This window comes from Muntiacus reevesi, chromosome 5, assembly GCF_963930625.1.
Source record: "Muntiacus reevesi chromosome 5, mMunRee1.1, whole genome shotgun sequence".
Taxonomy (NCBI): domain Eukaryota; kingdom Metazoa; phylum Chordata; class Mammalia; order Artiodactyla; family Cervidae; genus Muntiacus; species Muntiacus reevesi.
Window position 1 is genome coordinate 32012772 of NC_089253.1, and position 27879 is coordinate 32040650.

General features: G+C 59.5%; 1 protein-coding gene across 1 annotated transcript in view; it reads left to right on the plus strand.

Moving 5' to 3' along the window:
• The first annotated feature begins 3233 nt into the window (after nt 1-3233).
• Nucleotides 3234-27879, plus strand: part of IGSF9B (immunoglobulin superfamily member 9B) — a 41960-nt gene continuing 17314 nt past the window's right edge. The window contains exons 1-13 of the mRNA XM_065936686.1: nt 3234-3340; nt 12281-12478; nt 13933-14079; nt 19198-19349; nt 19582-19699; nt 20721-20862; nt 21141-21286; nt 23321-23463; nt 23745-23885; nt 23968-24084; nt 24690-24840; nt 25544-25655; nt 27665-27840. Of these exons, the coding sequence (XP_065792758.1) occupies nt 3277-3340; nt 12281-12478; nt 13933-14079; nt 19198-19349; nt 19582-19699; nt 20721-20862; nt 21141-21286; nt 23321-23463; nt 23745-23885; nt 23968-24084; nt 24690-24840; nt 25544-25655; nt 27665-27840 (1807 nt within the window). The 5' untranslated portion in view covers nt 3234-3276. The remainder of the gene's footprint in view (nt 3341-12280; nt 12479-13932; nt 14080-19197; nt 19350-19581; nt 19700-20720; nt 20863-21140; nt 21287-23320; nt 23464-23744; nt 23886-23967; nt 24085-24689; nt 24841-25543; nt 25656-27664; nt 27841-27879) is intronic.

Sequence of the window (27879 nt, forward strand, 5' to 3'; positions counted from 1 at the left end):
TTCGTTGCTTTTGCACAGACTTTTTCCAGTTGCAGCGAGTGGGGGCCACTCTCAAGTTGTGATGCGTGGGCTTCTCATTGCAGTGGCTTCTCACATTGCAGAGCGTGGGCTCAGTAGTCGTTGGGCAGGGCTTAGTTGCCTGGTGGCATGTGAGATCTTCCCAGAGCAGGTATTGAACCTGTGTCCCTTGCACTGGCAGGTGGATTCTGAACTACTGAACCACCAGGGAAGCCCTGCGGTGGTTTTTTATACAGCGAGAAAATTGATATGGTTCCTTGACTATAGAGACATGAACACCCTCTCTGGTACTTAACTGCACCTACTCTGATGAACATCCTCACTAGGATTCCACAAAGGGTCTGGAACGACTAAGCAAGCAGGGTGACTGAACTCCTGGTTTTGAGTCCTACAGCTCAGTGGATGTGAAGAAGGAGTCCCTGCCTCCTCTTCTTCTAGACTTGAAGCTTTTGCAGACACTCATTCTCCAGGGGCCCAGGGGAAAGTGTGGATAGGTGGCTAGCTGGTTTTACATGGAGAAACCCATAAGACTAGCATACTGCATTTCCAAAATGTGGGAGAGATGACATCTATTTCCTTACTTGATGTAAGGTATTATCACACATCTGTATTATCAGAGGTGCTGATAACTAACCAGGTACGCTGAGAGTGGTGTACATCCTGGGAGTGGCTCACACCTTCCCTCACGTCCCTCTTGGATGCTGGGGTCCACACTCGCCTTGAGATTATCACTGGATGTGTCCCATCCTTCCTGGGTCTGGAGATTAGCTATGTGGCAAAAGGGAAAGACTTCTTTGGTCTCATTCCTCACTGTGACCCGATACTCCGTATCACTTTTGAGCTGATCTGAAACCAAATCTGAGACACGTCTGATGATGACGCTAACTTCTTCCTTTTGAATCTCAAGTCTTCTCCTTTTCCTCTCTGCCTTCACCCCCTTGTTCCACTGCATTTCCAATAGATTTATCCAGAAGAAATTAGTCTTCTTTTCAGATAGTTCTTTTGAACCCCTTCACAACTCAACTCATGCTGTTAAGCTCTTTGTGTTACTTTTTCCTTTCAGTTTGACAATTTCAGTTCCCTAGTAGAAATTACTATGCAAAGCGGGAAAAAGTCGATGGCCAAGAAAAAACAATCAAGATGATGGTGATAGTGGTTTTGCCCCCTTCCCTACCTTTCAGGTCCCTAGAAGAACATTTTCCACTCGGCCATGTTTCTACCTATAAAGGGCTAGGGACATAGGCACCCTGGGGGTCCAGCATTTCTCTTCAGGCCAGATAGATGCTTAGAGGTTCTGGAAAGAGAATCCTGTTATTGCCAGTTCTTCAAGTGGATCCTAGCAAGGCTCAAAGCCCTAGGCCATGGGTGCATGTATATATTGAGGGTGGAGCTCTAGTTCTTGGGCATGCTGGCTGGGAATTAGCTTCCAACTCACTTCACATCCCCAAGAAAGGCATCTTGGCAGAGAAAGAGACCCTAAAGTGAGGGCTCAGGGAGAGGCATCTCTGCAAGAGCAGAGTTACAAGTCATAACTAGAGTGGCTGGACAGGGCAGGAGGTCCTTTAAGCGTTCTGGTTCTCCAGGTTACATCCAGGTGGTAGACTGCCCAATGTATCTGCTGCTGTGCCAGGAAGGGGCATTCCAGCTTTCCATGTCCCAGCTGGTGATGAGCTAAGAGGCTTCAGCTTTCAGGGAAGGATGTTCCTCCCATGTTCAGGCCACCTTCCATGCATGGTCTGTGTGTCTGTGTGGGTGAATGTGTGCATTTCTTACAAGCAAGTTTCCCTCGTTTTTTTCTTTTTTTTTTTCCTTTGAGCCTCATATGCTAGAGCCAGTGCTCTGTGGTTGACAAGTGCTTTGTGATGGTGACGAGGGTGACCTTCCTGAGCCCCCTTTGCTGCCCATCCTGGGGAACTGAGCCCCTCTCAACTCTGCTCTTGCTGTGAAAGATCAGACATCTTCACTGCAGCCTCAGGTCCCTGGTGTGAGGGGAGTTTGTAGATGTTTCCATGATGCTGGTTTATTTCTTCTGCAAATACAACTATAATGAGGGGGGTGGGAGGGGTGAGGTTGAGAACTGTGAACACCTAGGTTCCTCCTTATCCCCTTCTATAAGGATAAGAAGACCACCTTCCCCTTCCCTGGGTCCCTTGTCCCAGATCCGTACTCTGCTCCCCAAATCCATCTTGGCTTCTTCCTGCTGAGATGGGGCCAGGCTCCCAGGCAGGTGGGGACGGGGGAGGAATCTTGTGCTTGAGGAGGCAGTCTTTTTAGAAGAAGAAGAAACACTTTCATTGCTCAAAGTGGAGACTTCCTGGCGATGAGCAACTATGACCCGCACTGGGGGTGGCAGTGTGCACACGTGTGTTCCTGAGGGGGGCCCGTGACACTCCTGCAGCTGAGCTAATGACTCACCCCAAATCTTAGCCACTTTTAGAGGTCATTTTAGTCATCCCCCTGCCTTCAGGCTGGATGGAGTTTAACGTAATCTCATGGTTGGGTGGCAGGGAGTGCGCTGGGGAGGAAAGAGTGGCCGAGTGTGGAAAGGAGGAGGGGAGGTGGCGGTAGCGCGTGACCCCTTTGAAAAGATCTCCAGTGAAGGACGTTCTTAGCTTCCCCAGGCTGCTGTTCCCGGGTTTCCCCATCACTGAATCAGCACCGTCCTCCCGGGACGCCTTTTTGCTGGATAGAAACCGGATGCTGGGTTCCCTCGATGGGCGGGGGCACCGACCCCTCAGACCTTCAGTGTAGCAGAGACTCCAGGGTCCCGTTGGCCGACCCGGCAGCCACATTCCTTCCCCCAGAAACTTGCCATGCAGTGGGAGCAGGGAGCAGAGCCGAGCGGAGACGCGGCAGCGCCTTCTCCCCGGCAATGCGCATGATTCTGCGGCTCTAGGCTTGCCACACGTCAACGCACCTTGAATGGGCTCGCCCCCCTCGACGCGACGGGCAGGCATCCCGGCCAATCGGGCTCCGGGCTTGCTGACCGCGCCCAATGGGAGGGCGGTGGGGGCGGGCCCGGGGCGGTGCGGCCGGGCTTCTCCGTGGCGCTGGCTGCGCTCCGCCCGGGCTCCAGTGCAGGTGCCGCTGCGCCGGGCGGGAGGCTGCGCGCCGAGCCGAGCGGATCCGCGGAGGGATGGGGAGCTGGCCGCCCGGGCTGCAGGAGCCGCAGGAGCCGCAAGAGCACCGGCGCGGGGCGTAGGCGGCGCGGGGCACTTTGCGATAGGATGAGGCTCCTGGCTGGCGCGCGGTAGTACTATGATTTGGTATGTGGCCACTTTGATAGCAAGTGTGATCAGCGCCCGAGGTCTTGCGGCTCAAGGTGAGTTGAAGTGCAGCGTCCCTCCCCTGCGCCTCCCGCGGATCTTGGCTCCGTCCTCCTGCTGAGCCCGCGCCCTCCCGGCGGGCGCGCTCCGGGCACCGCGGGGAGGGCGGGGGCCGTATCCGCGGTCGGCGGGAAGGGCCTGAACCCGGGCTGCCGGCGCTCGGGAGAGAACGCCACGGGCTAGGGTCCACGTCGCCACCCTTGGCACCAGGGCTTTGCAGCGGGTGCCGCGCCCGGTGCCCTTCGCGGGCGCAGCCGCCGCCTCGAGCGCTGGGGAGGCGGCGGCTTTCTCAACTCTGCCGCCAGGGAGTTTTCCGGTCCTCGGTTGGCTGCGGCACGCTGGACCCCGCGCAGTGCCACCGGTCCGCAGGGGAGCCGGTGCGGGCTCGGCTTGGGCTCGAGTCCCTTCGGACCACACGTCGTGACAGTCGGAGATCGGATCCCCTCGCAGGGCGGGGCGCACGGAGCGCCGCGAGAGAAGAGCTGATTCCGCGCCGGGTCTCTTGCTCTGAGGAGCGGCCGACTTCGGCTGGCTCTGCCCGCGTCCGGCTCCGCTGCACCTGAGCCCGGTCTGGCCGGGCAAAAGTTCCCCTTGAGCGCGCCGCAACCGGCCACAGCTGGCCACAGCTGCTGTGGGCGAGAGCAGCGGGAGGGGGTCTCCATTGCCGCGTCTCGGGGCGGAGGGAGGTTTTCCTCTTTCTGTGTTTCCGGTCTGAGCTGGGAAGAGGGCAGAGGGAAGCCAGTGAGCTGGGTGATGCGCGCGTGAGCACGCGGGCTTTTGCTGTGGAGACTGCAGAGCGGCCCGCACGCCTCTGTGTGGCATCTCGGCTCTCCGCCCTGCTATGGAAGCTGGAGGTGCCCGGACTCTGAGCGCGCGATGTTCAGCGCGCAGACACGACCCAGCTGCGGGCAGGTCCCCAGGGCCGGCCGGGATGGCTTCCAGGGAGAACCGCCAGGTGGACAGCAAGCAGTAGGAGGACCCACAGCGAAAGACCCAGCGCCCGGCCGCGCTCGCGCAGTAGGACCCTTTGCTCACCTTGTCTGGGGCTGTGTAGGGGGAGGGGAAGTGATTTGGGAAAGTTTCTGGAATGGGATCAGTCTCGCTGGTGTTTGCGGGGGTGTGAAATCAAAGGCAGAGGAAGGCGAAGAGAAGAGTGATTTTGTTATGTGGTGTGTGACCTCGGGTGGTTTTAAAACTCTTTCTTTGTCAGGTGGGGAAACAGACCAGAGTGGCCACAGAAGCTAGTGGAGTGGGGTGGGGGTGTGAGGTGGCTTGAGCTGCGCTTCAGAACTTGTCTTCAGCCTCAGTGCCCGCCCCTTCCCTATTGCCTTGTAATTATGCATCTCCTCCCCTTCAGTTTGTGGTATGTTCCTGCTATGGGACTGTCGCATGAAAGGATGTATTGGGATCTTTGAATAAAAGAGAGACATGGAACGGAGGCTCTGAAATAGGATCCCAGCCTGAGAAGTCCAGGGAGGAGGATGGACTTTTTGCAAGTTTAAGCACAGAATCAAGGGAGATGTGTGCTTGTATTACAGCGCACACAGAAGGGCCAGATGGAAGGAAGGACTTCCCAGCATTGAAGGTTATTGGTTCTGGAGCTTCTGCCTTCTTTCAGGGAATGGAGAGGTCCTTCTGTCGTGGGTGGCTGGACGTGAACCCCTGCCTGCCATCCCTGTTGGTTTTGGGAGGGGTGTCTTTTTAGCTTAGGGGCTCTGTGTGTGCCAGTAAAGGACCTGAACTCAGGTTCCAGCACTGCTACTTACTGGCCTGTGACCTTGGACACATTGCTTCACTTCTGTGATTGTCACTTGCCTCATTGGGGGTTAACAATATGAGCTTGTGGGGTGTTTGTGAACATTAGTGCCATGAAGAAATGAGGGGCTGGCTGAGTGTTCTGTGGTGGTGGTGGTTTAGTTGCTAAGTCGTGAGTAAGTAAATGATGATCTTGGTTCCATTTCTTTCCCCTGAATGGTTCAGGGCATTGGGAACTGGGAATGTCCCCCGGGGGGAGTTCAGACAGTTGCCTCTGTTCAGAACCAAGTTTGCCTTCCCTGCTGACCTTGCCCAGGGAGATGTGGAGGGCTGCTTGGAAATCCTTTGAAAGATCTGCAGAACTGGAGTTGTGTCAGTGGCCGGAACCTGGTGGAAAAGCTGCAGGACACCCAGGAGGCATCATCTCTGCAGCCTCCGGGAGTGGGAGATGGCTGATGGGCCAGTATTTCAGAGGCTGCTGTAGAGCTCAGCTGTTCTCTGACTGGCAGAGGTGACTTCCAGGAGATTCTTGATGGGAGGGACTTTGAGATGCTGGTCTTAGGGTCTGGCTGAGCAGGGGTTGCTCCAGCAGAGGAGTGAAAGGCTTGGGACAGAGGGAGGGGTGGGCTTGAATCCTGTGTATCTGGGGGGCAGTGTGGAGGCTGGGGAGGGCGTGCAGAGAGCCTAGAAGGTGGCGAGTGGAGCCTGCGTCCCAGGCCTTCACTGAGCAAGCTTGCGGGGAGGATTCTGGCCTTTATTGCCAGGGCTGCCTCCTCTTGTGGACCACAGATTCCGTGCCTGGCTTACCGTTGTCCCCAGATAAAGCGGGTTCTGACCCGGACCATGCTGGTAGCTGGACTAATGCCCTCTACTCTCAGTCTGGCCCTCCCTCCTTCCCTTTGGCAGTGAAGGAACGAGGGAGGGCATTTAGGCCTGGAATCTGCTAGAGAGACCCCCACAGGCAGCCTCTCAGCTGAGCGGGACTTGGCTCAGGATGTGGCATGCGTGTGTGTGTCCCCAGCACCCGCGGCTGGAGGCAGGCAGGGGTGTGTCTGGCAGCACGCGTTTGGGAGAAGCTGAGGAGGGGATGTGTGGGAAGAGTCAGCTTTCAGCTGCTGGCCCCAAGCTCGTCTCGTGTGCTGACCCGGAGCTGCCAGGGGCCAGGGCCGGTGGTGGTTTCAGGTTTGAGGCTTTGAGACAGAAAGCTAGGATCCGGTTACCCAAAGGAGCAGAGGCTGCCTGGTTGGGAGATGCTGAACCCCAGTCTCTCCTGGCTCTTATCCGTGTGCTCACCATCCTCAGATTCTCTGCCTCTGGCCTGGCTGTCAGGGCCTTGCTGCGCTGAGGGGGTGGGAATGGACCCGGCCCACAGGGACAGCCACACTCCCTCCCCCTCTCCCCTCCTCCCCAACCCCCTCCAGTCCTGTGCCTCCTTGGGCTAGGCCAGGGTCCCAGGGCAGCTCTCTCCTGTCTGTGCCCAGTGATGGGTAAAGCAGTTTGTGTGAGAGAGTGAATGTGAATAGTGGAAAGAGCCATCACTGATGGTAGCTGCTGGAAGTGCCTGCACACATCTGTGTGTGTGTGTGTGTGTGTGTGTGTGTGTGTGTGTGCGCCTGCCTTTGTGTGCAACTGTGTGTGTTCGTATGCACATGAATGTAGCAGACAGGAGACCCAGAGTCTCCAGGCGTGAGGTGGGGCATCTTTCCTGTTTGATTGCTGATGGCTGTGGGTGGCAGGGAGGCTAGACTTGGAGCAGATGCCTGGCTTTTCCCACTCTCTTCTCCACACCTGAGTATGGACAGCGCAGAAGCTCCCAAAGTTGGAGGCTCAGCCCTGGGGCTGGGTTGAAGGGAGACTGAGCTTTGAGAGAAAGACTCAGTGGGGGACACACAGGCAGAGCCAGGGGACGCAGAAGACGGGTCTGACTTGCTAAGGGGTGGCTCTGACCTTGGCTACCCAGTAGCCTAGACTCCCAAATGGAGAAGGGACTTGGTCCCTGGGGGTTGGGAGCTGGGTGCGGAGGCAGCTTGTAGCCTGGTCCTGCCGGGGCACTGCCCAAGGGAGCCAGCTCAGCCTGCCTGAGGCAGCTGACCTATTTTTCTTAGGAATCTTCCTGCTTTTCTGTTCTCTCTTGCGTGATTAAGCAGGAGACTGGTGAGCAGAGTCAGGGCCTCCAAAAGAGTTTTGGAGAACAATTCCTTGTGGGCCAGGCTATGAGTGAGGTCCCAGCCAGCCTGCCTGTCCTTCTGAAAGGGAGGTGACCAGGTGGTGCCCTATGCCCGCCCTCACCCCCAAGCTCCCTCCTGGTCCAGGCCCCTGGCCAGCTGGGCCGTGGCAGGTAATACACTGTCCAGGTAACTTGCAGAAGCTGCTGTCCTGGTTTTCCGGCTTCCAAGTAGGGAGTGCTGACGCTTCATTGTGAGCAGACTCGGGCTTCGATCCCCTGCTTACTTGCTTCCACCTGGCGCCTCACCCGAAGCCCTCCCTGGCTCAGCGCAGGGGCACTTGGACCAGGCCTGCGCCAGCGTTGGACAGGGTGGGTGTGGCTGGGCCTCTCTGCGGAGGAGCTGAGAGCAGAGCAGAGCGGAGGTTGGATTACTGACTGCTTCCTGCCAGTGGCTCCTGGGGAACAGGCTCTTGGAAATACAATCTAGCCGAGAGCAAATTAAGGTGGCTAATAGCTGCTGCCTCCTGGGCTGCCTGGGCCGGAGAGTTAGGGAGGAGAGGCACCCACGGAGGAGGGGTGTCCTGTCCCTCCCCCAGTGCCTTGTTAGATGACGGGAGGGCCAGTTTGGGCTCACCTGATCTCTGACTTCTACCGTCAGAGGTTGATGGGGAGTGGGGGCCGAAGGCCATGAGGAGCGCTACAGGGAGACCTTAAAAGGGGGGCACTTCTCCAAGGACCTCCTAGGTGGGGTGTGGGGGTCCTGGCTGGAGGCAGAATGTCCCAGTGACCTCTGGCCCACCCACCTTCTGCAAAGGACAACCAGGGTGCAGCCTCATGTGGACATGGCCGTTTCTCCATCTTACACTTGCCTATATGTGTATGGAGTCTCTCCTCTGCTTTCCTCATGCAAGCCTCTGGGTCTGCATCTCCCGGGTGCGGTGCGGGTGGGGGGTGGGGGGAAGGGCGTCCCAGGGGAGCCCGATTCAAGCTTCCTGGGATCTCCTGGAACCCCCTAGCTTGTCACAGCGGAGCGACTGGGGGACTATTGGGGGCTGTGCCTGTTTTGGACTCAGCAGGGATTATTTTTAGGCTGGCAGATGGAGGTGGCGGTGGCTGTCGCTGGTATTATTAGACAACAGGCCTGTGGTTTGGGAGTCTGGTGCCCGAGGGGGCGGGGGAAGGGGGGAGCCTCCCTGGGGACGTGTACTCACTCATCAAGGGGGGGAGGTCTCCCTGTATTGCAGCCAGACGCGGCCAGAGCTCCTGGGTCCCAGGCAGAGTGAACTCAGCCCTGCACCTGCAGCTGCCTTCTGACCCAGGCCTGCCCTGCCGGCCTTCTTGGGTTCAGGACTGCAGGGGTCTGGCTGTGAGAAACTGTCCAGAGGGTGCACTGTGGAGGGGCTGGCCTCCGACTCAGGGAACAGAGGGGAAGGGGCTGCTTCTTGGGTCAGTGTGGGAGGGGCCTTGTGCCTTGGTACCTAGCCTGTGGCAGGGGGCAAGTGGGGGAAAAGGGGAGACAAGACAGCTGGAACCTGCCCCTACCTAATTGCCCCTCCCCCGCCTCCGCCTCCCCCCCCCCCCCCCATTTCCCCCTCTCCAGGCCGCTGGCCCAGCCAGGGGACCCTCCAGTCTGCTCACCCCTGAAGCAGAGATGGTGGTATGTTTGTCGGATGGGTGTTGGGGTCCCACAAAGATCTGGTATGTAGTAGTGACCTAGAGGAAGCTGGTTTGCCTGGAGGCTGGCCCTCCCTGCCTGGTTCCCAGACCTTGGCTGCTGCCACCAGATTTTGCAGTCCTGCCACCTCTCCTCCCCCAGCCCCGCCCCTGGAAGAGCTCCAGCTTGGGGGTGGGGTGGGGGCTGGGCCAGGCCGTGGAGGGCTTGTGGTCCTGTGTTCACAGGGGATCCAGTGGCAGCCCTGGACCCGGCGACCCGTTGGGCGCCACCTGGCCCAGAGAGCAGGAGGCCAGCACCCTGTGGGCTTTTGGAAAGGTTAGCCAGACCGCGGGGCACCTCCCCCTCCTGTGTCCTCTCTCCCTACCAGGGAGCGCCGGGCAGAACCCCAAAGTGCAGATTTGCTCTGCTCCTCCGGGTACAGCTGGGTCCTGCCGTGTCTGAAAAGGATGCATGGAATCCAGGACACCTCCTGCTCCCTGCGTTGCTCACCCCATGGGTGCCAGAGTCCCCTTGTGGCTGCTGCAGGCCACTGTGGTAGGGAGGCGTCTGGGGCCTCCCCTCCTGCAGCCCTCCCCTTTGGGCACCATCCATCCCTGCCTTCCCTTCCCCCCTCCTTCCTCCTCCCTACTGCTCCTGGGGCCTGGCTCTGTCCCCCTCCTGACTCTCCTGATTCTCCATCCTCTGAAGGCCCATGTCTCTGTGTCCCTGGCAGAATCCTGGGTGCCCTTGACCTCTCTCTGTGTCTGTTTCTGCCTGTCTGTTCACACCCTGACCGTCTGTCTCCATTCTTGCCCCTGGAATCTCTTGCTCTTGACTTGGGTTGTGTCCTAGGTTTGAAGGCATCTCTCTCCTCCATCAAGCCCCTCTTCCATCTCTGCTGCCAGCCTGTTTACTTTTTTTTTTTGCAGCAAGCTTTTCTGGAGAAAGTGTTTTATTAGACATGCTTTGGCTCAGAAAGGCTCAGGCTGAGGGGGAAGTACTCGTGGGTGATGGAGTGAGAGCACACGCAGAGAGAGAGAGTGTGTGTGTGTGTGTGTGTGTGTGTGTGTGTGTTGAGATGAGGAAAGCTGATAAATATTTTAGGATTTTGAAAGCCAGGAAGACTGGCCTGAGTGCGGGGGCTGGGACAGGGCCTCCCACTCCACTGCCTTCATCCTGGAAGCCCGTCTGTTTTGGCTTTGCTCACTGTCTCTGTGCTGCTGGTCTCACCATGTCTTCTTCCAGCTGCTGGCAGAGGGACGTGGGAAGATCTGTGGGGTGGGGCGCAGGTCTGGCTGGGTCTCAGGTGGGGTGCACAGCCCTGAGCCTGGGCGGGTGTGGAAGAGGCCGCCTCGTTGCCTGGTTGCTGTGCGGAGAACGGAGAACGAGGCAGTCAAGGTCTTGCCTCCCAGAGCCTCCAGAACCTTTGCTATGAGAGGAGGGCAAGCAACCCTGCCCCCTGCCCCAGGTGACCACCCCTGGGAGGCACCCCCTCCTCTTGTCCTGGCTCCTGTTTTTCCTCTTCTTTCTTCCAAAGTCTACACACTCACATGTACATGTACATTTGTACACACATGCACTCATGTGCACACATGTCTGTTCTTTACCCACCCCTCCAGGGCCCAGGGTCAGCCTTTGTGCCAGGGTGCTGTGAGGCGGGCCCAGTTCCTGCCTGATGCCCCCAGGGGACGGGTGGGGGCTGGGAGGAGCCTGCTATACTTTCCCTGAGGGTCTGGAATTTAGCCTTTGCCTAAAGCAGGTCTGGGAGGGTTGGGAAACCTGCTGGGGCCTCAGGCAGGTGAGGGCAACACTGCTCTGCTCCAAAAATACTCTGTGATCTTAGCTCTTTCTCTAGAAAACAGTGATGTCACCAGTAGCCAATCAGCTTCCAGAAGGGTTGCCTCCTCCTTCTTCCGCAATTTGCGGGAGGAGGAGAGGGAGCTGGAGCGGGAGGGAGAGAAGGAGAGGCCGACAGAGACACGGACCTGGAGAGGCAGACCACACAAGCACGCAGGGGCCAGGCAGCAGAAAAGCAAAACCCCTTCCCCAGCATAGGTGAATGGAACCCCACATGTACCCCCTGCCCCCAACACACACGCTGATAGAGTCATACAAAGGAGGAGAGCAGGTAGAGAGCATCACCCATGTGAGTGGGAGCTAGAGAGAGACAGAGACACAGAGAGACAGACATGGAGGAGGAGCCAGAGAGATATGGACACAGGAGAGACACTGGAGAGAGAGAGACAGAACCAAACAGAAAGACACATAGTAAGAGCCAGATACACAAGAGACCCAAAGGAGAACCAGACAAAGGCGCCTGGCAGGAGCCCGCAGGGGTCAGAGGTGTGCTCAGTCAGGCCAGAGCCTCAGCGGAGCAGCCGCTGTCCGTGGTGCTGCCTGGAGGGGCCCAGCCGGCCCTGGAGGGGAGGGGCGGGGTCTGGTGGGTTGTGTGAGTGCTGGGAGGGAAGGCAGGGGGAGGGGCCTCCCAGCGGGCTCTTTCCCTGGGAAGGAAGGTGGACAAGGTGACTTTGGTGTGGCAGCCCGAGTCAGGCTGGAGGTGGGGCTGCAGGCTTGGGGTGGAGCCTGGGTTAACCTGTTCTCTCTGGGGCTGGGCCTGGGGCTGGGGCTGGGGGGTGTGGGCCTCTGCTGGCCTCACCTCCCATCCCTTCCAGTCCCATTCTGGAGGATGTCTTACCCAGTCACGTGCTTTGTCCTCTGCCAGGTAGGAGTGGTCCCCTTGGCTAGCTGAGGTTAGTGGCCCCAGAATCCCCCCTCCTGTCCCCAGTATCCTGCAGTCCGAATGGTGATATCTGGGGCTTCTCCCATCTGATAGACTTGGGGCTTGGACACTGGAGGGCTGAGGCCCCTCCCTCTCCCTCCTCTGCGGCAGAGGCAGCGGGCAGAGGGAGGAGGGGCAGAGAGGCCAGCTCAGGCCGGTGGGGTTTTCCCTCTGGCGATGCCAGGAGCAGCCTCTGCTCAGCTTGTTGGGGATTCCCCGCTCCTGTGTGGAATGCTCTTGTTTGGTGCTGTGAACATCAGGCTGAGCTGGGGGTGGGGCGTGGGAGGACGCCGGCTCCGAGTCTCCCCGAACTGCTCTAGCAGGAAGCATCCTGGTGCAAGAAGAGGTCCCCGTTCACCCTTGGCTGCAGCGCCTGCCCGGACCTTGGTGTCCACAGAGGGGCTCGGGCCCCTCCACCTTCCCAGTGGCCACCCTCCTCAGAGCTGGTAGGAGTGTCACTGGGAAAAGGCACGGTCGGGCTGCGCTCTTCAGGGTTGGGAGGGCAGAGGTGGTCTCTGGGACAGCTGGGCAGGATCTCCTGGCCCCTCCTTTCCTGCATCCCAATGTGGCTGTCCCACTAGGTGCCCACGGCCTGCGAGAGGAGCCCGAGTTCGTGACCGCGAGGGCTGGCGAGGCCGTGGTCCTGCGATGCGACGTGGTCCACCCGGTGACGGGGCAGCCCCCGCCCTATGTCGTGGAGTGGTTCAAGTTCGGGGTGCCCATCCCCATCTTCATCAAGTTCGGCTACTACCCACCTCACGTGGACCCTGAATATGCAGGTAAGGGCTGCCCCATTGCCCTGGCTTCCCACCTGGCTCCGGGGGGGCCCCCCGCCCCGTCCCTCCCTCCTGTGTCTCGTAACCTCTTGTCCTTTCCGATGGGCCTCTTATCTCTGTTTTCCAGTCACTGCCTCTGTCCTCCCATCCTTTGCACTCTGGTAGGTTTTAATTAAGTGGCGAGAGGAGAGGGACACGGAGGTGGGGCGGACACAGGGCTTCCTGAACAGCCTCACCAATCCGCAGGGGCCCCTGTGGATCCGGAGGTCGGAGGAGAAGGGAGGCCCAGAGCCCGCCGCGTGGGAGAGGAGGCTGGCTGGAGGGCGGCTCAGTAGAAGCAGCTGAGTCAGAGCCTCGGCAGGCAGCCACGGGGTTTGCTCTGTCTGGCTTCGCCCACTCCCTCCCTCTGACTCTGAAGTTGGGGCCTTGTCCCGGGTGGAGGGAGCGTCTGGGCACCCCCTCTGCCTCCTCCTCCCGGCCCCCTGTGCCTTGTTCTGCAATGACTCCTCCCGCGGAGGCCTCCCTGAGTCACTGCCAGGGCCTGCCCACCAGGGAGGAGGGCATGGGGCAGTGTGAGTGTGTGCACGGGTGTGTGTGTGTGTGTGTGTGGGTGTGTGTGCACGCTGGGGTTTAAAGGAAGAGAGGAAGCTGGCAGGACATGGGTTTTATCTTTACCTCTGGGCTCTGAGGTCTGCCTTGCATTTTTGTCAGCTTCTATTTCTCTCTCTCTCTCTCTGCCCCTCTCCCTCCTCCTGTGTCTGCATCTCTCCGGCCCTGGTTGGTTGGGACTCTCTGGTTTGTAGGCAGCTTGCCAGTGTCGAAAACACAAGGAGGAAATCAGAGGAGGTCGTGACACTGGGGCGAGGAGTGGGCCGGGCGGAGGGAGGACCCGGAGGGCACTCTGGGGAAGGGGTCTGAGTTAGGGAGGGTGGCTCAGAATGGATCAATGCTCTGCCTGCCAGCCACTCTGCATTCTCAGGCTACGTGCAACCCCCCACCCCCACCCCCATTCCAGCCAAGCTCAGGGCCTGGGCTCTGTCTGGACCAGTGCTCTCTGGCCCCAGCGGCAGGACTGGGAGGGGATGTCAGCACCCTGTCCGTGGTGGCCTCTCCCCTGGCTGCTGTAGGGAAGCCACACAGACAGGGTGCTGGGCGTGGCAGCCACGGGCACCCCTGGGACAGGACATCGCTCAGCCTGGCCAGAGGTCCCCAGGCCTACTCATCCTCTCCTATCCCACCTCACCAGAGCTCCTTCCTCTCCTCCGCCTCTAGAGAATGGGATGGTGTAGGGAACTGAAGCCTTCTCAGTGCAGCTGGTGGGCAGAGAGAGCAGGGCTTTTGGGGCCGGCCTGCCCTGGGCCTGCCTGCCCCGGGCTGGGGTCAAGGGGGGCTGTCCCTGTGGGACTGGGGCTGCAGGGGCAGCGCCCTTCCCTGACCCTCTTGGTCCCTCTCCACAGGCCGTGCGAGCCTCCACGACAAGGCGTCCCTGCGGCTGGAGCAGGTGCGTGCCGAGGACCAGGGCTGGTACGAGTGCAAGGTGCTCCTGCTCGACCAGCAGTACGACACCTTCCACAACGGCAGCTGGGTGCATCTCACCATCCACGGTGCGTGGTGTGCAGGACGTGTGCCCGCATGCGAGCGTGTTTGGTGTATGTCCTGAGTGTGCATGAGCCTCCCCCCTACGCCCCTGGGACTCAGCCCCTGACCATAGCCTGCCCTGGAGACCCTGGTGCAGATGTGCCCCAAGTTCCTCAGCCTTCCTGGAGATGCTGGCCCGGCCCGCCGGTCAGATACCAGTCGCACCCCTGGCCCCTTGGTTGTCCTGGAGTCCCAGAGGCCGGGCAGCTCCTGCCAGACGGCAGTCACCATGGGTAGGGGCGGGAACTGGGTTCTGGAATCCCCAGATCCTCTTCAGGGATCCCCTGTTAGAGCCTTCCTTCAGTCCATTTGCCCGAGTAACCATTGAGCGCCAGCCAGCCATTGAGCTGCAATTGATGGGCAGCAGCAGGGCAAACGCAGGGCTGGGTGGTGATCCTGCTGGTCCCGGCCTGGAGGGTAACCCTTCCGATGCCAGTGGGTACTTACTTCCTGGGGTGAAGGGTGACAGGTCTCTCATGGAGCCAGGGTCTTTCCCAGACTGAGGGCCCCCTGTTCCCCTGGGAGCCCTCACTTGGGAGGAGAAATTCCCAAGGAGCCATGGACACTGGAACCCAGAGAAGGTGGAAGAAGAAGTGATCCCCACAGTGGAGGGGAGCAGGATTTTTGCTTTGCTTTATTTTACTCTTGATTCAGTTTGTGACATGGTGTGTTCAGCTGCCACGTGCCGTGCATCCTGAACTGGTTGTCGAGGCTTCAATGGCACTTGTGCTTTGGATGCCCAGGCACAGCTTAGGTCCTTGTGGCTGTGACGCCTGTGACCCTGAATGCCACGGTCAGGAGAGAGAAACCGGCAGTGTCCTGGCTTGTGAGCTTCTCCCGGTTTCCACTGGCCTTGTCTCATGAGGTTGGGTCAGGTCGTGCACCTTCTGCCCTGAAAGCCCATCGGGGGCCCTGGGAAGATGGTGTGTTAGCCCGAGACTGGCCCCTGGGACCAAGCAGACCTAGGAGTGGTGGCCTTGGGGCAGTGGTCCAGGCTGCTGACCCACTGCATGCAGCCGACTCCTGGCATCAGTCCCCAGAGACCCGTGGTGGGCTGATTTTAAACCTTGGGTGGGCTGTCCCCACTACTGGTGAGCTTTGGAGTCAACTTCCTTTCAATGCCAGCTGTTGTGTGTGCCGGGAATGAAAACTCAGCTTAATATTAGTCCAAGCAAAATGTAATTAGGAAGGTAAACCTACCGCGGATGGCACCACTGATGGAGCGCTGAGCCAAGAGCCCCCACGCTGCCTGCTTTCTTGTGCATCTCCCAAGGTGGGCTGATGCCGTCACAGCCCTGCCTGCCTGCCGCACATCACCGCTGGGTCCTGTCCAGGGAGTGGAGGCGGGTGGACCAGCAGGGAACACAGCCCGACGAGATTCGGCTTGTGTCGTGAGTCCACCTCATTCACTGTCTGAGCCACGTCGCCCGCCTCCCCTCTCTGAGCTTCACTGTTCTGTTTCCAAGAACCATGCCTGTGTGCAGGGCTGTAGTGAAGATTAAACGAAGGGCTGTGGATGAAGACGCCTGATGCCGCATTTGGAACGTCGGCTGTGCGGGGGTCACTCTGTGTGGGATACTGGCCACCCTCCCCCTCAAGGGAGAGAAAGGCCAAGTCGGGCAGCCCAGGAGGGGCCTCGGGCTGGCAGAGGCGACCTGGGTGGTTGAAGAGCCCTTGGGAATTGACCCATGATCAACATGCGTTCCTGAATCTCCACTCGGCAGGCTCTGGGGGTATGCAGAGTAAGCTCTGAAGGATCGTCAGGGGACAATCAGATCCACAGGCAACTACAGTACAGCTTTGGGAGCTTGAGGGACAGGGACTTCTCTGAGGAAATGAGCCCTGGGCAGAGACCCTTTGGGGAAGAGGAGTTGGCCAGGTGAAGGGGGTCGGGGGGTCAGGCCGGCAGGGTGTTCCAGGGCAGAGGAAACAGTATGCCCGGAGGCCCAGAGGAAGCAGAGCCACCACATTCAAGAGCCTGGCTGGTTGTTAGAATGAAGGGTCAGGCTTCAGCACCGGAGCTCAGCTCATCATGGAATGCTTTCCCTGCCAGGGCATCCCTCCCAAGGTGAGCGACCTCACCCTCTCTTCCTGCCTCCCTTCTCCTGCATTCTGAGGTTTCTTCTAGCGTAAATACTTCCCTTATTGAAGGAAAGAGTCTGGAGCACAAACATTGCATTTCTTCCAAACTAGAATGTTTCTTGTCAGGCATTTCTGACCGGGATCACCCTAGGAAAATGAAAAATTGGAATCACAAGTTGTCTCCTTCTCCTTTTGTGTTTTCTTCAAGACCAGTTGGGAGGAAGCAAATCCAATTATTTCCTCATTGCATATGAAATACTAGAAAAGTCCAAGTCAGGCCTCGCTTTCTGTCGGTGAACTGCTTGGAGGAGAGGCCAGCCTATTTCTAACCTGCATGATTAATTATAGGTCATGTGTAAAAAAAGAAGAATTAAGCTGGAAATGCAGCTGGCAGGCTCACACCTAATCCGGTAAATAATCGGGAGTCAAACCATTATTTTCCTGAAAACTTGAAATTGTTCAAAGTGCTTTCCTGATTAGCACCTAAATAATAAAGTAATTATGTAATTAGTAATTAATTTGTCACTTCAGGAAATAATTTACCGTATTATCTTTTCCTTAAGCGTGACACAGGGGTAATAGAGGCCGAGGCTGTGTGAGCTGTAGTTCAAGAGCAGGCTTGGCAGCAGGACTCTGCTAGGGTGGGCTCACAGGCCAGGCTAGGAGGCAGTCTGGGGCTTGGAAGCCAGGTTCCCTTTGCAAGGGCTTAGCATGTGTTTTGGGGCTTCCCTGGTGGCTCAGATGCTAAAGCATCTGTCTGCGGTGCAGGAGACCCAGGTTCATTTCCTGGGTTGGGAAGATCCCCTGAAGAAGGGAATGACTATCCACTCCATCATTCTTGTGAAGAATTCCATGGACAGAGGAGCCTGGCAGGCTATAGTCCATGGGGTCACAAAGAATCGAGCATGACTGCAACGAACACAGAATGTGTTTTACCATCACGTTTGGTGTGTGGAACGTCAGGGTAGGATTGACTTTCTCAAAGATGTTTGTTGTGCGTGGTCACAAAGATGTTTGATGTGCCTGGTCACCTAGCCTTCACTCGTGGCCACCTTGGGGCCACACCGAGCGGAGCATTGGGGAGATGGTTGAAGAAGGTTGTCTCACCATTGTCTTGTCTTCAGTTTTATATTTGCATTTGTGTTGGTGTGTGTGCGCGTGTGCACGTGTGCTCGCAGGCACGCACCTATTTCACTGCATTCGTCCGTTCATTCAGCTGTTTGTTGAGACTCTGTTTCCTGCCAGTTCAGTTCTGGTCAGTCGCTCAGTCATGTCCAATTCTTTGCGACCCCATGGACTGCAGCACGCCAGGCCTCCCTGTCCATCACCAACTCCCAGAGCTTGCTCATGTCCATCAAGTCAGTGATGCCATCCAACCATCTTATCCTCTGTCCTCCCCTTCTCCTCCTGCCTTCAGTATTTCCCAGTATCAGGGTCTTTTCCAGTGAGTCAGTTCTTCGCATCAGGTGGCCAAAGTATTGGAGCTTCAGCTTCAGCATCAGTCTTTCCAAAGAATATTCAGGACTGATTTCCCTTAGGATGGACTGGTTGGATCTCCTTGCAGTCCAAGGGATTCTCAAGAGTCATTTCCAACACCACAGTTCAAAAGCATTGATTCTTCGGCGCTCAGCTTTCTTTATGGTGCAACTCTTACTTCCACACATGAACTGAGCTAAAAGCTGAGCACATACTGGGATTTACAGAGATCTCTGCTTTCAGGAGACTTGGTCCTTAAGTGCTTTAAACTGTCTCAGGGGACAGGACTGCAGCAAGTGCCTTCCTCGACCGGCTGACCAGGTGAGGCAGAGGTGGCATTTTAGCAAAGATGTAGAAGCACCAGAAGGGTAAGATGTGAATATGGCCCAGGAAGGGGGGATGGCAGGTGCAGCAGTCCCAGGGATGGAATTTCTTACTTGTAGGAAGACACGAAGGCTAGAGTGTTGGAGTCGATTTGAGGGATGTGTGGCGGCTGGTGGACAGCTGTGACCCTAGCATTGCTTGGGCCTGGGACGAGGCTGCCTCCTAGGAGACTCCTCTCACAGCTTCACCTTGGGGCCTCAGAAGCCCTGGGCAGCTAACAGCGATGACAGTACTGGCAAGATGACCACCGTTCAGTAGCTTTACGTTTTACCAGCTCCTTTCACAGACTCTACTCGGCTCATTCCTCCCATCAGTGTGGAGGGCAGGGGTTTAGGTAGAGCCCAGAATGGCTGAGCCCTGGGCTACAGGGCGAGGGGCATTTGGACTTGAGCTTGAAGCCTTGAGACAAGGTCAGAAGTCCTGGCCCAACCCGGTGTTGTGGACCCTCAGGCTGATGCCCCACTGTCCCCACTCCAGAAGACCCCAGGTGATTGTCCAGAGGGTTGAGGGTGATCAGGTGGCTTCTAAAAGCAGCTTTGACATGAGATGGGGTGTGTTAAAAGCTGATTGTTTCAACAGGGTGGGATTTTAGTCAGGACTCCGAAGCGGGTGCTGGGGGAGCAGTTTGGGAGGGAGTAGCCATGGCTGGGCTGGGAGAAGATGTGGGATTGTTTCTGCAGGGTCTAGGTGATCCCATGTCACCTGGCTTGTGATCCACGTTAGGCCTAATGGGGCTCAGACGGTGTATGGCCTGCAACCGTGGGCCTGGCTGGGCTGGGGTTACGGAAAGACGGGTATCTGCATGGTCGAGGTGTGAAGGGCTGCAGGTGTATGGGTGCCTCATTTATCCCCGTTTCCCTGGTGCTGAGCATGGGGGGCCTCCCTGTGGTGCTGGACAAACAGTCCTTTATTTGGAATTAGGCAGATGCAACAGGGAAAGTTTAGAATTGGAATTCAGCCAGACTCTTGAGTTCCAGATCTCCCTTCTGCAAGGCAGGCAGGCAGAGCCTGGCTCCTGCTTACCTCCTGCCTCCAGGAGTGCCCTGGACTTGTGGGGTGGGCCTGGAGCAGGGTCCCATGTGCAGGATGGCCAGCTGACCAGCCCGCCCCTGCCCCGCCCCCATGCCTTGGGTCTCTTGCAGCTCCTCCCACCTTTACAGAAACACCCCCCCAGTACATTGAGGCCAAGGAGGGCGGTAGCGTCACCATGACCTGCACGGCTTTTGGGAATCCCAAGCCCATTGTCACCTGGCTGAAGGAGGGGACACTCCTAGGTGCTAGCAACAAGTACCAGGTGAGTGTGGGTCTGTCGTGGGCCATTGCACCCCCTCCTTGCTGCCCCCTGCCTCCTGTCCTGCCACCAGTTCACTTTTGCAGAGGCGCAGGTGGGGCTGGAGGTGGCAGGCGGACCGGGTGGGATCTGTGACCTTGGAGGTTCCCCAGTGCACAGGCTCCGAGGCCCCCTCCAACTGGGAAAGTGTTGGTGGGGCCCAGGGTGGGAGCTGAGTCCGTCTTCTTGGCTCCAGGTGAGTGAGGGCAGCCTGACGGTGACGTCAGTCAGTCGGGAGGACAGAGGCGCCTACACCTGCCGCGCGTACAGCATCCAGGGGGAGGCGGTGCACACCACCCACCTGCTCGTCCAAGGTGAGGCCTCTTGCAGGGAGTCCTGGCCCCACTGAGCTGGGGGTCTTCCCAGGGTGTGGGTGGCTCAACTGGTGATGGTGGGGAACCGGGTGGGGTCTCCTCCCTGCCTCATGGGCTCCCTTGGTGGCCCACAGTGACCCTCCCAGGGTGGCAGGAGGTGCCATGCCAACTGGGTTTCTGGTTTCTCTGAATGTCCAGGTGGTGTCCTGCGGTGTCTCCACCTTCCCCAGGGGAGGACTGCCCCCTCCCCCCCCAGACTCTATCCTCTGGTGGCTGCCTTAATAAGTGAAGATTTGAATTGAGTCCAACCCCAGAGGCTTAAATAACATGGAGGACATTTGGCAGGGCTGGTGTCTGTGGGGTCAGCACCTGCGATGCTCTGCCCGGGGCCCTGAGCCCCTCAGAAGGGGTGGCCTCTGTCCACCTGCTCCACTTCCCCCACCCCTGCTGGAGGGAGCCAGCGGGTGGCAGCACCCGGCCTCCTGACTTGGGCGAGAGCTGGTGGCAGCCACAGGGTGTCTGGCAAGTCAGCACCAGGGCTGCTGAACTCCAGCCATGACCTCTGCCTGCCCTGCCTCCTCTCCCTGATGCCCTTCCACCTGTGTCTGGTGAACCTCTTACTCCTCTAGAGGCAGGCAGGTTCCTTCTTTGGGTCAAGAGAGCAGCCTTTCTCCTTCCTGTGTTTGTGTATCTGTGGAGGGGTTAGTTGGCTTTTCAGACGGCCAGATTGCAGAGGGGCTGGGCATGGGTGGGTGTCTGCCAAGAGCTGTGTGTGGCCACACCACTGGGCCCCTTGCATCCTTGGGACCTGCGGGGTGAGTAAGAATCTGAGCACAGGCAGCAGCTGGATGCGTCTCCATGACAACTGCTCAGTTGTGCTGCTTGCTTCTGGACCAGTGCCGGCCTGGTCCCTCCCAGGGCTCAGGGCACCCCTTTCCGAGGGGCAGAGCCCCCTGGCAGCTGGTGCTGTGGTTCCCCCCCCCCCTCCCCAGGAGAGGTCACATTTGTCCCTGTCCCCCAGGGCCTCCCTTCATCGTCTCCCCTCCTGAGAACATCACTGTCAACATCTCCCAGGACGCACTGCTCACCTGCCGGGCAGAGGCCTACCCCGGCAACCTCACCTACACCTGGTACTGGCAGGACGAGAACGTCTACTTCCAGAAGTGAGTGCGCGCCCTGCCCTGGGCCCAGCCGGGCCTCCCGGCGGCGGCGAGGCCCCCCAGCAGGGACTCCCTTGGGCTCCGGGAGCTGGTTGGGGCGGGAGGGTGGGCTGGGGTCCCCTTCCTTTGCTCCGTGTGCTGAGACCAATGTCGGTGCGGGGGGCGCCTGTCCCACGCGTCAGGGGAGGACTCGGACAGGACACACTGCCCTGGCATCGCATGGAAGACTCTCTCCTCCCCGGCCCCCCCAACGCCCCACATTGTGTCCTATGTCCCTGCAGCGACCTGAAGCTGCGGGTGCGGATCCTCATCGACGGGACCCTGATCATCTTCCGGGTGAAGCCGGAGGACGCGGGGAAGTACACCTGCGTGCCCAGCAACAGCCTGGGGCGCTCGCCCTCGGCCTCGGCGTACCTCACTGTTCAGTGTGAGTGGGCGCGCTGGCCATGCTGGGGGCGGGAGGGCGGCCTCGGGGAAGGTGGGCAGAGGAGGGGCCGAGGCGAGGAGGGCATCACCCCGAGAGGAGGCCTGACCGGGGCTGGTTAGTGCAGGTGAATGGAGCCCGCTCTGGGCCCTTCTCCCGGCCATGCGGTTGTCCCTGTCCACTGATCCGTCCCGCCGGCTTCACCCTGGCTGGGCTTGGGGCCGGGCCAGCCTTCTGGACACTGTCCTCATGCCGGTGCCGGCCAGCTCCTCTGTCTGCACCTGGAATGAGGTGTTTTTTCTCACTATCTGAGGGCATGTGGCTCACACCTGGTGGGTGGCTGTCACTGTGTTGGCGAGGGGCACAGGCAGTCTCCCAATGGCTCATCCATACCAGCCAGCACCAGGCTCCTCTGGGCCTTCCCTCCGCGGCTCCCAGGGCTGCCCGAGACCCAGAGTGGCCGAGGGCTTCTGTGCAGCATCGTTCAGCTTGCTGGTCGTGGTGGGGAGAGGACGTGTGATGAGGTCTCGCCCCTCCCTCCTGATTGGCCGATGGCTCTGTCACTCAGGCCACACGGGCCCCTCTTGATGTGGTAGATGACAGGCACTCCATCACTTGATGGCTCGTGTGGGAGAACCAGGCTCCCCCGCAGCAGGGAGGGGCAGGCAGGCACGAGTGTGACCGTCTGGAGAGGGCCTGGAGGCGGTGTCTGAGCTGAGGATGTGAGCAGAACAGCTGGTGACCCAGGAGGCCGGCAGAGCAGGGGCCTGGTGGGGGGCTGCCTGAGTGCTGGCCTCACGCCCTTATGCAGTGTTGCTGCCGGTGGGGTCAGAGGCCTCCTCTCCAGTTTCCAGAGCAGAGGATCACTCTCAGCTGCTGTCCTGTGAGTCCCCAGGATGGCTGTGTGACCCGGCTTCAGGTCTGTCCCACCCACACCTGCGAGAGGAAGAGGCTTCTTTGCAGACTCCTCGTGGGGCAGATCCCATCTGCTGTGTCATGGGGCACAGAGGGTCAGAGACAGGGGCACAGGGCTGGTAGGAGTGGTCCCAGAGGACCCTAACCTGCCTGGATGAGGACTCCTATCCTCCAGCTGCGGCCGTGCCTGCCAGGGAAGCGTGGTTTCCCGTCTCCCTCTGGTGCATCACCCACTCCCAATTGTCCTTTCTTACCTCCTTCCTGCCTTCAAAGGGAATCTGGGGCGGGGGGAGGAATGAGATTTTCAGGTGGGTGAGACAAGAATCTTTATTTCTACTAAGAAGCAGTGTTCAGAGTATTTCCCATTCATAAACCCTTTGAAAACCTTGGAGGGGGAAAAAAAAAGCCTCCACCATACAAAAGTAGGAAGCTATGTCTAAATATACACCTCGGCCTGGTATTTATGTAATGCTCTTCTGCGAAGGGCTCCAGACGCTGACAGAGCCGCCCATTCATCCCTACCGCCTCCTGGGGAGTTCTGGATCATTCTCCCGTGTGGCCCCTGGGTGATGACTCACCCGCGTCTCTGGGCTGCTGCTCCTGTCGCCCAAGAGCCTTCCAGAGGCTCCGTGGCTGACTCTGCATCCCAGCTACACAGATGGGAGACCGAGGTGGGGGGAGCGCGCAGAAGCAGCCTTGTCCCGAGGGCATGTGGAGAGAAAGGGCCTGGGGTCCTGCTGACTTGGGAGGGATGCTGTCATCTTACCGGTCTTATGAGTGGCCATACACTAGCTTTGAGGTTGGGAGTCCAGGGGCTGGGGTGCTGAGGGTCCCCGCCGGCTGTCAAGTCTGCGGACAGAGGTGTTTCGGGGAAACTGCAGGTGGGCAGGAGCGGCAGTGCCTCAGTGCGTTCAGATGGGGGTTCTTAAGGACACAGGACTGGACAAATGGGACAGGCGTGCTGGCCTCTGGGTGGTCAGCCCTGGGGGTAGGCTCTGCTGTTTCGTGGCCCCGCTGGGCTGGCACCTGGTGCTGCACAGAGTGTGGGGCCCTGGGCTGTGGGGTGGCTCGGCCCCAGCTGTGTCTTCTCACCCCTCCTTGCCCCCACTCCCACTCCTGCAGACCCAGCCCGAGTCCTCAACATGCCCCCTGTGATCTACGTGCCCGTGGGGATTCATGGCTACATCCGCTGCCCCGTGGACGCAGAGCCGCCGGCCACCGTGGTCAAGTGGAACAAGGACGGCCGCCCTCTGCAAGTTGAGAAGGTGCTGGAGGGCCACGTGTGGGTCCCGGGAGGCCCCTGGCTCTGAGATGCTGCCTCTGGTGATCTGGTTCCCGCCAGGACCCCTCCACTCCCCTCAGAGTTCTGGGAGAGCAAAGAGCTGCTTCCCGTGGGGCCAGGTCCAGCAGGTCTGGCCGTCCTCCCAGACCCGAGATGCCCCACCCCACATGCCTGCCCACAGAGGGTCAGCTTGGGCCTGGCCGGTGGGGCTGGACTGGACGTCAGCGCTGACCACGGCTCCGCCCCACTGTCTGTGCCTGGCAGAACCTGGGCTGGACTCTGATGGAGGACGGCTCCATCCGGATCGAGGAGGCCACAGAGGAGGCTCTTGGCACTTACACCTGTGTGCCTTACAACACCCTGGGGACCATGGGCCAGTCTGCCCCCGCGAGGCTTGTCCTGAAGGTGAGGCCGGGCTGCGGGTTCCTCCGTGTGGGCAGACAGGCTCCTCAAGTGCCCGGAGTCATGGCCCGGCCTGCTCTCCTAGGACCCCCCGTATTTCACGGTGCTACCGGGCTGGGAGTACAGGCAGGAGGCCGGCCGGGAGCTGCTCATCCCCTGTGCCGCGGCTGGGGACCCCTTCCCCGTCATCACCTGGAGAAAGGTACCCCTGGGCTCCAGGGCCTGTGGGGAGCGCTGGGGAGCCCTTTCCCCATCATCACCTAGAGAAAGCTACCCCTGGGCTCCGGGGCTGCAGGGAGCATGGTGGGGGCCCCTTCCCCATCATCACCTAGAGAAAGGTACCCCTGGGTTCTGGGTCTTGCAGGGGGCAGGGTGGGAGCCCCTTCCCTGTCATCACCTGTAGAAAGGTACCCCTGGGCTCCAGGGCTTGTGGGGAGCACTGGGGGGCCCTTTCCCCATCATCATCTAGAGAAAGGTACTCCTGGGTTCTGGGTCTTGCAGGGGGCGGGGTGGGAGCCCCTTCCCTGTCATCACCTGGAGAAAGGTACCCTTGGACTCTGGGGCTGCAAGAGCGCCGTGGGGATATGGCCGGGACCACTCTGTTCCCAAGGGGCAACAGCGAGGGTGACCCGGGGCAGTGGAGGGCTGCGGGGAGCACCACGGGGGCACAGCCGGGACTGCTCTGTTCCCAAGGGGCAGTGGAGTGCTGTGGGCTGAAGCCCAATGCTGCCCCCCTTTCGGAGCCCTGAGTGTCGGTGGCTTCTCTTCTGCCCTGGCCGCCCGCTCCCGCCCCCATGTTTGGCCAAGGTAGGGAAGCCCAGCAGAAGCAAGCACAACACCCTGCCCAGCGGGAGCCTGCAGTTCCGCGCCCTGAGCAAGGAGGACCACGGGGAGTGGGAGTGCGTCGCCACCAACGTGGTCACCAGCATCACTGCCAGCACCCACCTGACCGTCATCGGTACGGACTGGGGGTTGGGCGGGGCCTGGCGCAGGTGTCTCGTTCCCTGGGGCTCTTCCGCTGTCGGAGACATTGTCTCTAGGACCCCAGCCTGGACATTATGCCTGCCCCTCTGGGACAGACAGCCACTGTCGTAACAACAGCCGTTGGACATTTACCACTGGCTTTAAGCTTGGTACCTAGTGGTGCAAGGTGGAAGCTGGTATTCCCCCCAGGCTCGCTCACAGAGACCGAGGCCAGTCTAGGTGGGACACCTCGCCTGGCATCCCCTCACTGAGTGGTGGGCCCTGGATTCAAACTTCTGCTGGAGATGTTGACAGCTGGCTGGACTGGGCTGCTCTCATGATGTTGTTTGGGTCTCAGGCCAGAGTCGTGTGGGGCATGGCCTTTTGACTTTGCTGACCGCCATCAGGTGCACTTTGGTTCTCTGCAGACAAGTGCAGTCCTGATGACCAGGGGCTGACTCCCCACCCCCAGCACGTATCCCTGATGTTCAGGCCGTTCTCCTCCTGGAAGAACCAGCCTCCCTGGCCGGACAGGTTTCTTCCTCCAGCCCCAGGGCCCTGGGCTGGACCCAGCTCTCCAGAGCTTCGTGGCCCCCACTTCCCCCCTGGGGCCACTGTGCTTGCAGGGCACTCGGGGTCACAGCCCCAGTCACCCAGGTTCACTTCCCCCCTCCATGAGGTGTCTGCTTGGTCTCCAGGCACCAGCCCCCATGCCCCGGGTAGTGTCCGGGTCCAGGTCTCCATGACAACTGCCAATGTGTCCTGGGAGCCAGGCTACGACGGAGGATTTGAGCAGACATTCTCTGTTTGGTACGGACCTCTGTGAGTCACCCCTGCACGCCTCGCTCTCTGCTTATCCCTCCCCCATCTGTCCCTGGGGCTGGGGGGCAGGTTATGAGGAGGGTGTGGGTCTCCTCCTGCTTGACCTTCCTCTGGACGGTGGGTATGTGCTGTCTGGTGACCAGGCTTCTGTGGGCGGGGCATCTGGGATGACGCTGGGGCCTGAATGGCCCACCACCCCGTGCTGAGTGTCCTCAGCTGATCTTGCAGCCCTTCCATGTCCTTGGCTCGCTCCTCTAGGTTCTTCTGTCCTCTGGAGTCTGGAAGAGACTCCTGATCTTGGGCATCCTAAGACAGCCCAGCTGCAAGCCTAGGATTAGCTTTATCCTGACCCTTCCCCCATGGTTCCAGAGACCAGTGTGAAGTGACGCTCACCTTCCTGCCCTCATCTGCACGTGTCCATTTCCTCTCTGGGACTGTGTGTCCATTGCCTTTGTACCTGGCTGTACATTCATTTGGTGAGATGCAGGGATTGGAGATCTTTGCTGAAACCTTGGGGTCGACCAGCATCTCAGTGATATGTGAGTCAGGCTGAGGACAGGAGGGGTAGAAAAACTGGGAGGAGAGCCCTTGGTTGAGGTCCACACTCACCAAGGGTTTTCCCGAGCCCAGAGCCGGCCACCTGCCTCAGGGGCAACACTGTTGATCGGGGAGGGTGAGCGCTAACCTCCTCCTCTCCAGACCTGTCTCCTCAGGGTGCGTGTTGCCCCAGGCTCACCAGGCCTGGAGAGGAGGAGACATAGTCCTGGGCTCTCAGAGACTCAGGCAGAGCCCTCCGTGGACTTCCAGCACAAGGGAGGTTGAGAGGGACCTGGCCTGTTTCCTAGACTCTGAATACCTGAGTTTTCTTAGTTCTGGACGCAAAGTGGACCCAGGTGGTGAGCTTGGGGGGGCTCAGAGTTGAAGCGAACCCCCTCCCACCCCCATGGGGCAGTCAGGGTACTGCCAGGGGGCTGTGTGGCCAGGGCAGGGCTTGTGGCCACCTTCAGGAGGCCTGAGCAGAAGGTCTGGGCATGGACTGGTCCCCTCGCTGCCTGTGGCTCTGCTTCGCCCTGCTTGCCTGCTGGGGTGCCGGGTGGGAGGGGCAGTCTCGGGCTAGGGGGCTCCTTCCCCCCTTTTCTCTGCCTGCCTGCAGCTCTCCCATCCTGACCTTTGATGCTGGCTTCTCTTTGCTGTGCTTTCTGCTGCCCTGGCTCTGATTCCTGGGCAGAGGCAACTGTGAGCCTTCGGTGTGCAGGGACCCGGTCTCCTCGGGGGTCCTCGATCTGCACAGCCAGTCCAATGGGAGGCCATCCCCTCCCCATGGTGGCACTGGACAGTGCGCCGGGGCACCGGCTTCATGGCCAGTGGGGAGTGCGGCGGGCCACAGAGCAGGGATTGACCCTCTCCCCAGATTCCAGCATTCTGCACCCATGGTGACTTCTAACCTGGAAGGCTTTAGAATCCTGTCCCCGTTGTGGGGAAGCTCTCTTTGTTTTTGTCCAGTGCCCAACTCCTCCTCAGTGACACCAGCCTGCTTGAACAGAGCAAACCCCTTGGGTCACACAGGCAGGCCCGCTTTGACCATCCCAGAGCAGCCAGGCAGCTGGGCACCTGGCCTCCCCTCAGGCCCCGCTGGTGCTCATCCTTGCTCTCCCACTTCAGAACCTGCCTTGTTCCCAGTGTTCTCACTCTCAGGGCAGGGCCACTCTTAAGACTCTTGCCCAGGGTGAGGTTCTCTCAGAATGCAACTGGTAATTTGACCAGTTTCTTGAGCATCAGCAATGCCAAGGGTCCCCTTTCATAGATGAGGCACCAGCAGTGGCTAGGGACCTGGCCTCATGGGGACAGGGCCATAGCTGAGTGGTCGTGGCCTGTTTCTGACCTCAAACCTGGGGAGGCCGGGGTGCCCCCCACCTCCAGCACCTGCGTGCCCTCTCCTGTCTCCAGTGTAACCCACCCCCTCTTCTTGTCCCCAATCCTCTCTCCCTTTTGGGCAGGATGAAGCGGGCACAGTTTGGGCCCCATGACTGGCTGTCCCTGCCCGTGCCTCCGGGACCCAGCTGGCTGCTGGTGGAAGCCCTGGAGCCCGAGACAGCGTACCAGTTCAGTGTCCTGGCCCAGAACAAACTGGGCACCAGCGCCTTCAGTGAGGTGGTCACTGTGAACACTTTAGGTGAGGCCGGGCTGGGGCGCTCCTGGAGGAGCTGGGATG